Consider the following 14,627-nt stretch of genomic DNA (forward strand, 5'->3'; position numbering starts at 1 on the left):
TTTACCCCTTTGACCCTCCCCCCAAAACACTCCTCGGCGAACAACTCCCGCCCCCCCCAAAACCCCCAACACCCCCCAGCTTCACGCGTCTGTGGTTCGTCTTTCCCCCTTTCCCCTCCCCCCAATACCCAACCCCTCTTTACCCCCCACGCACCTCAGGTCCGCGGCGAACAGCAGCATGGGTATGGCGAGTGGCAGCAGGTACTTGTACACGACATGCAGCTCGGGGGCGGCAGGGGGGAGCAAGCCCACGTTGGCCAGGAACATGCCGCACAGGGTGGATACAAGGGCCCTATACGGGGGGGGAGTGAGGGGTAACGGGGGAAAGGGGGGAGGGGGAGGGGGAGGACAGGGGCGGTTGTTGCGGTCCTTCTATCCTGCATCTGGGGGGCTGGAGCCAGGCGCGTGGGGGTAAGGAAGATGATTGCGATGCAGCTAGTTGGGCGTATTAGGCGGTATCCGGCGTGGTGATGGTGATGGTGGGTGTAGTGAGGAAGTACTGCTCACGTTTCTGTGCAAGGGCCCGTACGGCACGGTACGGCATGTGTCGAAACCGTGCTTGCCCTCCTTGTCCCCCCTTGCTTACCCCCCACACACACGTAACCCCCGCCCCGCCCCCGCCCCAACCCCCCTCACCCGTTCAGCTCCTTGCCCAGCCGGGTCCTCTCAGACCTGCAGGGCCAGTGGGTGGCGGTACCGGGTGTTGGAGAGGTGTACGAAAAAGGGGGGAGGGCAGTACGACACTTTCCCCCCAAGCCAGGGGTGGTAGTAGCACTGATAGCTGAAGGTAGGGGTCCAGCTAAACAGCGCCCGGTCTGCCCTACGGCGCCCGGAGGGAGAGGGGGAGAAGGGGGGCGAGTAGGATGGGGGTTTCGGGGCCCAGCTCAGTGCATTTGACCCATGCAGCTGCCCTCACCCTGCTCGACTCGATTGTGTGTTCTTCTCTACTTCTTCCTCTTCGTCTTGTGTGTCTGCTGGTAATGCCGTGCGTGTTCTTGTCGAGTGAAACATACGACTTCTGAGCGGTGTGTATGTATGTGTGTATGTGTGTATGTATGTATGTATGTATGTATGTATGTATGTATGTATGTATGTATGTATGTACGGCGATCCCGTCGCAGAGAAGAGGTCACGTGTACGGCATTACCGGACAGGTCTTCCGGCACCCCAAGCTATTGCGGCTGTGCATACCAAAAAGCCATGTGTGTACGAGGAAGCAAAACTCTTCCCCCCCACAATAACAGGCTCAAACACAGGGTCCCAACACCGCAGCCCCTCCCTTCTCCCTACGTCACCCCGCGCGGCTCCGCCCCGTGTGTGTACGGCACCTCACTTCTTCACGGGGCCCCTCCCTCCCTCGCTCAGGACTCACTAGGCTCAGACGTCCTAACGTATCCACACCCGCCTACCCGCCTGTCCTCCGTCCCTCCCTCCCCCCCCTCGCGTAGAGCTCCCTAGCGGCAGTGTTGAAATCTGGACGTCTTCCGGCAGCAGCTCATTTACCTGGTTTCCTTGCAGCATGTGATTTCCCTGGGGGACCCCCGCACCCTCACACACACGCGAGCGCTCACCACAGCCCCAGCGCGCCGGCCAGCACCAGCCCCGTCCACACGCCCCAAGGGCCCTGCAGGGGCAGCAGCGTGGGGAGCTCCGGAAGAGCAAGGGAAGATGTGCCGGCAGGGCTCGCTGCGGCGGCAGCAGCTGCGGAAGCAGCAGCGGCAGCCGATGTAAGGACCGTGGGGTTGCGCGCTGGGGTCCTGTGGAAGCGGGTGGCATGTAGCCGTGCCGCGGTTGCCGCGGTTGCGGCGGTATAAGAAGCGGCCGATAGCACGGCGAACGGGTGCGGCGCGATGTGGCGGAGAAGGCGAGGGGCAAAGTCTTCATGACACGCCATGCAGCGTCGGGGTGCGCAGCGCGGTGCGCTGAACCCCGACGCAGCCCGCATCCTATATGTTCACTGTGACCTGTTAAATGTAGCGCTAAAAAGAGAATGTGGAAATTGATCGGGTTATTCAGCTAGGGATTGGGAAGTGCCACGCGCCACATGCTCGGGTAATTAAAGGCCAGGATCTTCAGAGCAGAAGCCACAGACATGATAGCAAATTTCAAATGAGAATGATGTGCACATTCGAGCTTCAGAAGGCTTGCCGTAGAAACAGATTCCGTTAGCTTGAAAATTGGTTACTGATCCCTAAGGTACTCCTACGCGACATTCTCCAAGTGGTAATCTTCGATGCACTTCTCCGTTATAGAGCTAAACCGGTTAGATGCAAGCACTGGCCGAAGGTGCTAATCGGCTGCTGCGGTTAAAAACATTCCTTGGATACTCTCGTGTATCAGGCGCAGACAGCCAGGCGCTACCTAGTGAAAATGGCACCACATTTTATTCCTCAGGAGTTTCTAGCAATAACCTCGGTTCCTCCCAGCAAGCAGCGGCCACATCGACAACAACGGTGACATCGGCATCCGCGGTCAAGACCGGCAGCGGTCCACGCAGCTCGCGCTTGGAGGCGGATGCAGCACACGATCAGCCTCATCCTCGCCGCCGAGGCCGCGTGCCACTCTTCGCGTTTCCCTTGCTGGTGGCAGCGGTGAGTTCCCCGGACTGCTAACTCTGAAGAGTTATGGGAAAGGCCCCTGCCACTATCACCACCATCACCGCTCCCCGATTACCACCATCATCACCTTTATCACCATCATCATCAGCACCGTCATCAGCACCAACTTGCATTTGTGTTGAGGAAAACCTCCAAGCTGCCTCGATGATTTTCCATTCTCCCGGGCTCCAACCTCCCTAACCCCCAACGTCCCTACCCCACCGTCCAGGTCTTCGCCGTTTCCTCCGCAGCCACCGTGTTCAGGTATGTAATGCGCGCACGCGCATGTGTGTGTATGTACGTATGTATGTGGGTTGTCTAAACCCTAACCTAAAGAAAGCGCCCGACACCCCACGGCCAACCCTTCCGTCCCTGCGTGAATGTTACAGAAACACACACGCATGCTGCACCCCTCCACAGATGTGTTTTTTATAGTGATCTGAGCCTCATGATCTGTGTGGTACGACAACCCCCACCTCCGTTTCCCCCCTCCCAAACCCCTCCTCGCAGCCTGATGCCCGAGGTCCCCGCCCTGACTTTAGCCGCCTGGCGACTGCAGCTAACCTCACTGCTGCTGGGGGTGGGGGCGGGGGTGCAGTGGCGGCACCTGGTGAGGCCGTACATACACACACGTGTGTGCTTTGATGACGTGTGTGTGTATGGGGGGGCTAAAATCCGTGTAGGAGGGCGAGGTAAAAAAAGTGGGAGCAGGCGGGGTCTAGAATTTTGACTGTGCTAATATAAAAAAAACAACAGCAAAAAGGTAAAGCGTAACGATAACGTTATACGGCAAACCGTTACACAGCAAACGATGTAAGCGCAGACGACCAAGACCAGCGGAGGCCACTTTTCCAACCACCAGCCTGTCCCCGTGTATGTATGTACGTACGTACGTATGTATGTATGTATGTATGTATGACTTAGATTACAGATGTCTGTATGTATGTGTAGGTTTTAGTTAGGACTTGAAGGGCCTGTGGGGTAATTGTGGGGTAGTTGTGGTGAGGATGTGGAGGGGCCAGACCCTGTGGAGCGTGTGGGGTACGACATACACCCACGCCCCCCCTCATCAACAACTAACGAACATCGAGTTGATGCCCTGGACGTTGAGGAGCCGTTGACTCGCTTACCTTCGCATTATCGTCGTCACCATCACGACATCACATGGTTGTCCCACCCCCCTCCCTGGCCCGCATCTCCCCTCCCTCGTCGACCCCCCTCCCATCCCCACCCCCATACCGGCGGTCCTCTCCTTCACCTCTTCTTACCCCTCCAAACACACGCTCCCCGCCGCTCCGCTCCCCTCCCCCGTGCAAACACACACACACACGCACACGCACAGTCTCCCTCCGACCGCGTTCGTGTGGTTCGTGCCGCGGGCTGGCTGGCGGGCAGTGGCGTCTGTCTGGCGGTCCACTTCGGCAGCTGGGTGTGGGGCCTGCAGCACACCTCCCTCACCCACTCGCTGCTCCTGGTGTCCGCCACGCCGGTGCTCCTGGCCCTGGGGGCTCTGCTCCAGGGGGTGCAGCTGTCAGGCGGGGAGGTGGGGGGCACCCTGCTGGGGCTGGCAGGTACGCGGGTAGCGGGTTTGCGGGCCGGGGGAAGGGAGGGAGGGGGGGAGGGGGGAAGGAAGAAGGAAGGGAAAGGGACTTGTTCTGCCGTTCCTCGTTGCTCGTCCCCGTACGTCCCCCTTTCCGTACGTACCTGCGTACGGTATGCCGTGCTCCGTTCCAAACCACACAGACATGCGTGTGTGTTTTGTACGAGATGTATTGGACGGGGAACTGGCACATGAATGTACATATGTATGTGTACGCACATGCTTTGTAGAATCTCCAGTTACCTGACCCACCTGACCCGCGGGTCGCCCCGCCCCCAACTCCTCGCCCCTTCAGGCGCCATCGTGTTGTCCGTGGGGGCCTTTGGGGGCGGGGAGGAGAAGGTGGCGCTGGTGGGGGACCTGTCGTCCCTGCTGGCCTCCGCGGTGATGGTGAGGAGCTGCTTAGGGGTGGGGGGTAGGGTGGGGGGTAGGTAGGTAGGCAGGCAGGCAGGCAGGTAGGTAGGTAGGTAGGTAGGTAGGTAGGTAGGTAGGTAGGTAGGTAGGTAGGTAGGTAGGTAGTAGGTAGGTAAAAGTTAGATTACACTGTGGGCCGCGAGAGCCGGGGCCCGAAGGCGAGACACAGCGCAAGGGTCGGGAGCACACACAGCACAAGTCGCGGCTACTCTTGTGTGCTCCCGACCCCGACCCCGACTCAGGATCTGCCAAAACGCGACCCAGCCGCTCAGCAGCGCCCCCGTCCGCTGTGGTTAGAACCCTGCTGAACCCCCACCCACCCCCCCACCCACCCGGCCCCCACTCAGCATCCGAGGGCCCGGGGGAAGTGTCTTGGGCATCCCTGATGGGGCAGACCTCCTGTCACAGCCAACGAACCGAACAACAGCCTCCAAGAAAGGACAGGCTCAGAGCGCTAGACACCACAAGGCCCCGCCTTGCAGCCACCCACACTAAGACTACTGACATTCTCCACCTCTCCCTCCCTGGGCTGTTCCAGGGGGGAGATGCAACAAACCAACCAAAGAAAAGGGACACCGCGCCAACCCAGCGTGGACAACACCTCGAAGGCCAGAGCGACAGACAGGCGAACCCGCGAACGGGAAGACTCTGCCACGAAACACAGCTCCTAGCACCTCCAGAAGTACGTATGTATGTATGTACGTATGTATGTGCCTGCCTGCATGCATGCCCAGGTGGGCTACCTTTCCGTGGGCCGGAGGCTGAGGCAGTGGATGCCCATCTTCCTGTACGCGTTCCCCGTGACCAGCGTGGCGGCGGTGGGCCTTACTGTGTGTGAGTGGGGGGGGGAGCTGGCAGGCTGGTTGGTAGTGGGGGGAGGAGGAGGAGGAGGAGGAGGGGTTGGAGGAGGAGGGGCTGGACGGGAAACAAGGGGAAAGGAAGTGGAGGGGGGCTTCCAGATGATGGAAGGTGGGCGAGAGCGGAGATGCGTACGTTTATCGTGCATTGCGGAAGACTTGCATTGCATGCTACGTAACGTTAACTTACAACGAGCCTCCTATTTACATTTATTTGGAAAGAAATAATAAATGTTCACACAATCTTTTCAGACCGCGAGAAATGTCTTCCTTTTGAAAACTCCCCCTTCCAAACCTTCAAAACCCTGTAAAACCCGAAAACTTTAAAACCACATTCAGATATCTAGCAAGTCCTGAAGTACCGCCATCTCACTCGCACAACTGATCTAGCGCTTGCAACCAACATCACCTTGCTGCGGCAACCCATCAACCGACATACCACCCCGCCTGTTCTTTCTTCCCCCCTTCCGGCTATTTCCGTGCATATATGATTCCCTCCCCCCCCCGTCTGCCCCGCGCTGCAGGTGGTTTGGTCCTGGAGCCAGTAACCCTAGGAGGCGCGGGCAGGTGGGTACCTAGGGAGGGGGCTGCCCCCGGCGGGCGGCTCGCTGACCGTTGCGGACCGTTAACCGTTAACCGCCCTGGAATATGGCGATAACCCCAAAACCTCTTCCTCGCGGCGGACGGGCCATTTGGGTCTCCTGCACCACCAGATGCCGTACGAGGGGGGCCCTGAATAATTACTGCGTTACCTTCTGTCACCCCGCGGCGGCATTCAGGCGTCGTGATTCCCCTCAAGCAGTTGGTGATGACGTGGCTGCACGTCGTACGGATCATTCCATTACTGCAGCATTCCTAGGAAACTAGCTTTTACGCTCACTGTTGTGTGATATACATACATACATGCACACATCTCTCTCTACCTCCTTTCCTTTTCACTACCGATTCAGCAGCAAGTCGTGACTCTGTCGGTGCGGCTTCCCGTGTCCTATCTCCCCAACCCCGACACCCCTTCCTCCCTCCTCCTTTCCCCTCTCCCCCCACTACCCAGATGGGGAGCGTTCGGTTGGCTGCTCAGTCGCCACTACGCCCCTTGGGTGACGTACCTGGCATTGGGCCCGGGAATCGTGGGGCACACAGGTGAGCGAACGAGTGAGCGAGTGAGTGAGCGAGTGAGTGAGCGAGTGAGCGAACGAGTGAGTGAGTGAGCGAGTGAGTGAGTGAGCGAACGAGTGAGTGAGCGAACGAGTGAGTGAGTGAGTGAGTGAGTGAGTGAGTGAGTGAGTGAGTGAGTGAGTGAGTGAGCGAGTGAGTGAGTGAGCGAACGAACGAGTGAGTGTCAGGGATACTGTTCAGAATTTGTTTTAGTACTATATAGGGGAAATCGTCCTACACTGGCTGGTTTGCTTTCCCGATTTCAGCTTCGCACTGTCCCCTTTCACCCCGGGCACCCCTTCCCCGGGCCCACCCTAACCCCCGAATGTACGACCGCGTTGTGCAGGTTTTAACACGCTCCTGCGCTACCTGTCCCCCTTGACGGTGGCCCTGGCCTTTCAAATGGAGCCACTGGTGGGGTCAGTGATTGGCTGGCTGGCGGGGGTGATGAAGCCTCCAGGGGGGCTGACGTACGGCGGCGGGGCGCTGGTGGTGACAGCGACGGTGTGGGTGACGCTGGCGAGTACGGCAAGGGAGCGGGCGGAGGAGAAGGTGGTGGTGGAGGAGGGGAAGGCGGCGGAGGAGGCCGAGGCTGGAGTTGCGCTGGTGGCGTCGTCGTCTGGGTGGGGAAAGGCGGCGCGGGCTGGGGAAGATACGAACGGGAACGGGGCGATGTAGCGCGAGAGCGGAATTTGGAGTAAGGAAAGGGTTTTAAAAGGTGTTGGCTTGTAAAGGAGCATGTGTAGCTGGAAATTGGTTGAGGATGGGAGTTAGGAGGCCAGGATTACGTGTACGGCCAAGGTGGTTACGAAGTATGACGAGCTGCAGCTGCAAGGTTATGCATGTAACTCGCAGACTGGCGAAATGCGGTATTTGGTCGTGAAATCTCTACCTGCTTGCAAAATATATTTTTTGACATATTATCCATCTGTGAAGAGCTGTAGGAATATTACGAAGCTGATACCACCTTGTTGCGCAACGTTGCCTCTCGCAGCTGAGGCAAAGCGACTTCATGTCGCGCCCAATTGTGTCGGGTCTTGACCGACAGACTGTTGGATCATGTTCGCGTGGTGCGCGGAGATTTCCGCACGCCGCTCGGCTCCCGCCGGTGTATGCGAACGCGCCAGCGGTGGCAGAGCGGCGGACGGAGCCTCTTTTAAAGCAGGAGCTTGTTGATTACCTCAAATCTGGATGCAAACCAAAAAGCCAATGGAGGTAAGCTGTTTTATGAGAAATGTTGATACGGGACGATCCACACAGACTGCTCTTAAGGTTTCCCAACGCTCTTTCCTACGACTCCGCGTCACGAACTGTATGGAATTACTTCTTCGTTGCACGCCTGGCGCATCGTTTCTTCGGGGCCACAAACCAAATTTTGTTGACGCAGGATCGGCACAGAGCACGAAAAGTTGGGTTTTAATCTCCACGACAATAGTCGAATGAGCTATGATCAGATTGCCCAAGTTCTCCGCAAGCTTGAGGCGAGGTTTGGGTGGGAGCCCATTATGGAGGACGGTCGCATCATCGGCGTCAGCTTGGACGGCCAAAGCGTAACCCTGGAGCCTGGCGGCCAATTTGAGCTCAGCGGTGCGCCTGTGGATACCATCCATAAGACGTGTGCCGAGGTTAACAGCCACCTTTACCAGGTAGAGTCACTCACATAGGAAGGGTGTTGGGAGTTGATAAGCTCTTTCCTTTCCCCCCTCCCCCAATCCCACCGCGCCCAAATATAGCGCGCCCCGGCGCCGAAGATCAAGGAGGAAGAGCGTCCCGAAGAACCGATCCTGTCTTGAAGAACCATTGCCGTTCTCCGCTGCCCTCCCTAGCGGGAGGGTTTGGGTTGGAAGGAAGGTCCGAAGGGAGGGGACGTTGCTGCGCATCCATCACGTCTCCCTAGGGAACGTGCGCGGGGGGGGTCATGGATCCCTTCATCCCCAACGGGTGATGGCGTGGTAATGGTAGTGGTAGTGGTAGTGGGGTTGAGGCACCGATGTCCAGCATTCCACCCTACCCATACGCTCACCGTGTGTGAATGTGCCACCACTCCCCCTTTCCCCCTTCCATCCCTCCTCCCTTCCCTGCCCTGCCCCCGCCGCGCCCCTGCCCCCTGTCCCCTGTCCAACCCGCGCTTAGGACGGCTCGTCCCGCACAGTCCTTATTTTCCCTTTCATCATCCCCTCACCTCTGACCTACCCTGCCCCGTCTTTACGGACGCCTTTCGGTCAGTTCTACGTTTGGTACACTCTTGCCCTGGCAGCAGCTTCAGTCGTGTGTGGTTCGCCCTCCCCCCCCCCAGGTGAAGGCCATCTGTGAGGAGCTCCATTGCGGGTTCCTGGGGGTGGGGTTCGACCCCAAGTGGGCCATTCAGGACATACCCGTCATGCCCAAGGCAAGCAGGAGTGCGTGCGTGTGTGTGTGTGTGTGTTGGGGCGGGGGGAGGAAAGCAGGGGAGGGAAAACACAACATGCGTGAGGAAGTGAGGAAGTGAACTTTGCCGGTGGTGTCCAAGAGGTCCGAAGAAACTGCCCCTAATGAGTGAGTTCTAAGCGGTGTGTGATGTCATCACCGACCCCCCCCTGGAGTTCCGGAAGTGGGGAAAGCAGGGGAGGGGAGGGGAGGGCCGGGGCTTAGGGACTGGGTTGGGTGCGAGCAGCAAAGGTTCATCAGCTGCCGCCGCCCGAAGCACCAGGAAGGGCGAGGGCAAAATGGGGGGAGTGGGTACCTGATGGCTGCGGTGAAGGGGGGTAGTGGGGGGACGTCCTTTTTGAATTTGAATTTTGGATTTTGGATGTGGGATTTGTATCTCGCCAATGCCAGGCATGCCGTTTGGCTTCCCCGCAGCTTCCCAGGAGGGGTGAAGGGGAAGGGGCACATACGGGGTGTATCTATATATTACATACGGGGTCGTCGTGTGCCATTTGCTTTGAGTGATGGACAGGGGAGGGAGAGGGGCGTGGATGGGAGTGTGAGGAAAGGAGGGCCTTTGTTTCTTAAAAAAAGCGCGGAAACTGTGGTTCTCTGAACGCTTGAACACTTTTTTACCCCCCCCCCTACCTTCACTCGTTCGTGATTCGTCTTCCCCCCCTTTACCTCTTTATACTCCACAACCCCACTTGTACGACGGACAGGGACGTTACTCGCTCATGAAGTCGTACATGCCCACAGTGGGGTCTATGGGGCTTGACATGATGTTCCGTACATGTACGGTCCAGGTATGACGTATCCGACGAAAATATATATGCTGACGCTAACAACTGGGAAGAGCTTTTTGTCCTCGCTGAAAGCTACATACGTCTTTTTAGAGGGGGGGGGAGGTGGGAGGTTGCGAGAGAGATGCCTCGGCCTCGGCTCTATGGGGGCCCGAGCCCCCTGACCCGACCTCGGTGGCCATCCTTGCCACCGTCTGTTTGCCTTCCGCAGCTCCTCACCATACCAGTAACCCACCAGTAACTTCCATAACCATAATCGCCGGAGGCCTTCCGGCGGCTTCAAGTATACCACGTGCGACACGGCCCATCCTGTGTGTGTGTGTGTGCCGCAACACCGGTCGAATTCTGTGGCCGCTACACCTCCCCCTGCATCGCACATCAGGATTGCGCATCATGTGGCCCATAGCCCCGGACTCCCCCTCCCCCACACGCAATCATCCTACCTCCCCCCCACCACACCACACCCACACACATACACCCACGCACACTCACACAAACTTCGCTACCCCGACTTCCCGCATCGACTTTCGCTTCGTCTGGGGGGATGAATTTGTTTCCCTTCCCGGTGTGTCTGTCTGCATGTATTGATGTCGCCATGGCCACGCTGACCGTTAAAACTTCAGGTGAATTTGGATTTCGAGAGCGAGCGGGATATGGTGGAGAAGTTCCGAATTGGGTTGGCGTTACAACCCGTGGCGAATGCGTTGTTTGCCAACTCGCCTTTCAAGGAGGGTCGGCCCACGGGGTGAGGTCGGGGGAAGGGGGCCGGGGGGAGGGGGGGTTTCCGGGTGTAGCCATATGTGTATTGGGGGAGTGGGTGGGGAGGGGGAATTTGGCTGAAGAGTCTTGATGTGCCGTGCTTTGGGGGGTGGGTGGGAAGACCCGGGTGTATGAACCCGCTGTGTGTGTATGTGTACATGGGTGTGTTGTGTGCACCTTTTCCGTAGCTGACCTGATGTGCCATGTTGTGTGTCGCAGAGCCCCTATGTTGCTCACCACTTGATTATGATTAATTTTCCCCTCCTCCCTTCCCCCCTCCTGGATGGACATACACACACACGGGCGCGCCCGCCGCCCCGGGAAAATCACTGAACTCATCGGCACAGCTTCGTGAGCACACGTGGCCATGTGTGGACTGACGTCGATGCGTCTCGAACCGGAAACCTGCCGTTTGTTTTCCGGGACGACATGAGCTTTGAAAGGTACTTGAAAATGTACATGTCGGGTGTTTGACATCGCGCGCATTCTTAATAACTTTTGTTTGTAATATTGTAATTGCAATTTGATCTGTCATACCTTCAAGTGTGTATGTGGAGTTCGTGTGTATGTGGAGTTCGTGTTGAACTCCTGTTGAAGGGAGGGGGGGAAAGGCCGGAGGGGGTTGGAGCCCCTCCACCTCCTCCTCGCCCTCCCTCCTCGGGCGGCCCCCCTTTCCATTACCGGGGGGATGGTGGCGGAGGCACTCTGGGCACCCTTGCATGGATAAACGCCGCCGCGCATATTGCCGTACGCAGGTACGTTGACTACGCTATGGACGTACCGATGTACTTTGTGTACCGCAACGGGCAGTACATTAACGCGCTGGGTATGAGCTGGCGGGACTTCATGGCGGGGAAGCTGCCCGCACTGCCCGGTAGGTTGTCCCGGGGGGGGGGGAAAGGGGAGGGGAGGGCAGCGTGTGTGTATGTATGTATATATGTATATATGTATATATGTATATATGTGGAGACATTCTAAGGGGGTGGAAGGGGGGGAAGGAGGGGGGCGAATACGGAGGGAATAAACGATGTCGATGAAGGTTGCGGGGGTGGGAGGGAGAGGGAGAGGGAGAGGGAGGGGGGCAGCAGCGTTGTGAGACATCCCGAGGGCGCGATTGGGTTTGAGACGGGTGAGGGGGTTGAGGAGGTCCGTGAGGAAAGGTGCTGAAGGGCGAACCGGGTTGTATCGTTCCGATATCCGGTAGGAATCTAGCGTATGTTGGGATATGATATGACGCAGCTGGGATGGGGGTGGTCAGGTGGGTGAGGTGGGCGAGGTGGTTAGGAGGGAGGTTGCCAGGGAAGGGGGGGGGGCCGGGGGTCAGGGCGTTATCACTTAGGGATTGATCGTCAACCTTCTTCTCCCCCTTCCCTTTCAAAACGTTTTATAAACCCCCCTCCTCCTCCCCCCTCTCCCCCCCTCCCTCTCCTCCCCCCTCTCCCCTCCTCCTCCCTCCTCCCCCCTCCTCCCTCACCGTCCTGCTCCAGGGGAGTACCCGACTATTGCGGATTGGGCCAACCACCTGACCACCATATTCCCCGAGGTGGGGGAAGGGGGGGGGTACACGGAGGGGAGGATGCTGGTGGTGGGTGCGGAACCTGAGCGATCCACTGAGAAGTTGACTAGGGTGACTGGATGAGGGTGCCCCGAAATACCGGGGAAGGCAGGGTTTCGCAGGGTAGCTGCCACGGGCGAAGATATACCCCCCTGTTCCACACATCTTACATACACACACACACACTCAAACCCGCAAACCCCCCTTTCCCCCCCCCTTCAGGTCCGGCTGAAGAAGTATCTGGAGATGCGGGGGGCGGACGGCGGGCCCTGGCGCATGTTGTGTGCCCTGCCCGCCCTCTGGGTGGGGCTGTTGTACGACGAGGAAGCCCAGCGGCAGGTGGGGGTCTTGAGGGGGGGGGAGCCCTTCCGGGGGGCCGGGGGAAGGGGCAGGGCTGGGTAAGGGAGGATAATTGCCGTACAGTACAGCGACGGCGTGTTTATGTATGTGGGCTCCTGAGTTTTCTTCCACGGTGCGTCGTGTGGCTGTGGCTCCTGCCTTAACACCCACCTTCATCTTTCCCAACCGGGCAGCTGCTTGTCAAGATCCTGCATACCACACACGTCACCCCCTACCCGGTTGCTCCGTCGTACAATTGTGTTTTAGGCTTTCCCCATCCCCTTTCCCTCCCCCTCCCCATCTCCCGGTGCACGAAGGCTCTGGCGCTCGTTTCCGATTGGACGGATTCGGAGCGGGACTATCTCCGTACGGAGGTGACTCGGTACGGATTGAGAACTCGCTTCCGCGGCGGCTCTGTGCAGGACCTGGCAAAGCAGGTGGGGGGGGAGGGGGGTGGGGGGAGGGGTTTGACGTACCAAGACGAACCACTGACGATGGGGATGAGGGAAGGGAAAAGGGTGAGCAAGCGCGTGCGTGTGTACTCTACACGGTGTTCGTGGTTCTTGGCGAACGAACTCTTCCTCATCCCCCCTTGTTACGTTACCCTCACCCCCTCACCCTGGCTGACCTGCTGTTGCTACACCTCTGTATGTATGTATGTGTATGTATGTATGTATGTATGTATGTATGTATGTATGTATGTATGTGTGTTTCAGGTGGTCTCTATCGCCCGGGGGGGTCTGCAGCGGCGGGGCCACGACGAGGTCAACTTCTTGAAACGGCTCGAGGTGGTTGCGGAAACGGGACTAACGCAGGTGCCGTACGGGGGCGGGAAGAGGGGGGAGGGGGATCCACCCCGTACACGTACACCGCCATACCCACAACCCCGCCAGTCACGCGCACACTTGACTGCAATTCCCGCGCCCCATTAGAGCAAACACGGGGGAAGGGTCGCTTGTGTTTTTCCTTAACACCTCTGAATCCCCCCCCCTCTTCTTCCCTCCCTCTTCCCCCCTCCCAGGCCGACCACTTATTGGAGTTGTACGAGACCAGGTGGCAGAGGTCCGTGGACCCCCTTTACACAGAGCTCATGTACTAAGGACCTCGGGGGGAAGGAGGAGGAGGGGAAGAGGAGGAGGAGGGGAAGAGGAGGAGGTAAAGAGGAGGAGGGGAAGAGGAGGAGGAGGGGAAGCGGAGGAGGAGGGGAAGAGGAGGAGGAGGGGAAGAGGAGGAGGAGGGGAGGAGGAGGAGGAGGGGAAGAGGAGGAGGGGAGGAGGAGGAGGGGGATAAAAGGGCGGTTGGTTGCAGGAGGGCGGCACTGTGTGTGTGAGGGGGTTATGTGCTTGCTGGCTCATACTGCTTGAGAGAGGAGAGGCGGTGGCGCTTTTCCCCCCGGGGGGGGGGGGCGTAGGGTCCTGTGTGGGCCCCAGTGGGCCGCGTGGTCCGTATGGCTTCATCGGGAGAACTGGGTTGCGTGTTGTGGCGTTGCGACAACACAAGTGCTTGTGCATGTTGAGTGCGGTATGGTCTGGTAATCGGGGTGGGGCTTGGCGGCCATTTCTGTGTTATGCTACATATTTACACTTGCAGCAGCAGCAGCAGCAGCAGCAGCTTCTTTTGTGCGTGCGCGCGTGCGTTCATCCGCCCGTTTATGGCTTCCGTCTTGAGCTCACATTCGTCAGTTCGTTTTTAAAATAGGAATTCGTTTCCTTTTTTTTGCCGCTGTGCGCCTTTACTTGCATACGTTTGGGGATTTGGGTAGAATGAAGGGCGAAGGGCTTTTAGGAAGGGGGGAGGTACGCGCATGGCACATTGTGTGATGCATGTGTTGAGACGGCGCCGTGGCAGCGTCTATTACCGAGGTCGCGAGAGTAGGAGTTTTATAAGTATTATAGGGTATGCGGGATGGATGTCGTTCTTTTGCTCTGTGCACGATGGATTTTTCAGCCTTATAATTCGTCGCTGATGCTACTTTTGCTCCTTACCTGCTGCGAACCTTTCCTCTTGTTGCGAGGGAGCGCGAAGAGGAGTATTTGCGTATTTGGAATCTGGGCCTGATTTCAGCTGTTAAGATTATTGTCATGCTTTGTTTTTAGGTTGGCTTTGTAAGGAAAGGCAATCCTGCGTTGCATACTGTGTTTT

At 58.2% G+C, this 14,627-nt stretch overlaps 2 protein-coding genes across 2 annotated transcripts in view; one reads left to right on the forward strand and one right to left on the reverse strand.

Annotated features, from left to right (window-relative positions):
* VOLCADRAFT_120770 (uncharacterized protein) overlaps positions 1-3,735 on the reverse strand; it is a gene marked incomplete at its 5' end in the record, with an annotated part of 7,810 nt that extends 4,075 nt beyond the window's left edge. Inside the window, 5 exons of the mRNA XM_002949655.1 lie at positions 155-292; positions 637-672; positions 1,572-1,701; positions 3,074-3,171; positions 3,728-3,735. Coding sequence (XP_002949701.1) covers positions 155-292; positions 637-672; positions 1,572-1,701; positions 3,074-3,171; positions 3,728-3,735 — 410 coding nt within the window. The remainder of the gene's footprint in view (positions 1-154; positions 293-636; positions 673-1,571; positions 1,702-3,073; positions 3,172-3,727) is intronic.
* A 4,393-nt stretch (positions 3,736-8,128) lies between these two features.
* On the forward strand, positions 8,129-13,584 carry VOLCADRAFT_104352 (uncharacterized protein; the record flags this gene model as incomplete). Its single annotated transcript, XM_002949540.1, has 12 exons — positions 8,129-8,269; positions 8,920-9,022; positions 9,473-9,477; positions 9,752-9,835; positions 10,456-10,577; positions 10,939-11,034; positions 11,347-11,465; positions 12,079-12,134; positions 12,369-12,485; positions 12,803-12,922; positions 13,202-13,300; positions 13,507-13,584. 12 exons carry the CDS (start codon positions 8,129-8,131, stop codon positions 13,582-13,584), a joined length of 1,140 nt encoding a protein of 379 aa, XP_002949586.1.
* Between the last annotated feature and the right edge of the window lie 1,043 nt (positions 13,585-14,627).

This window comes from Volvox carteri (genome assembly GCF_000143455.1).
Source record: "Volvox carteri f. nagariensis unplaced genomic scaffold VOLCAscaffold_15, whole genome shotgun sequence".
Lineage (NCBI taxonomy): Eukaryota > Viridiplantae > Chlorophyta > Chlorophyceae > Chlamydomonadales > Volvocaceae > Volvox > Volvox carteri.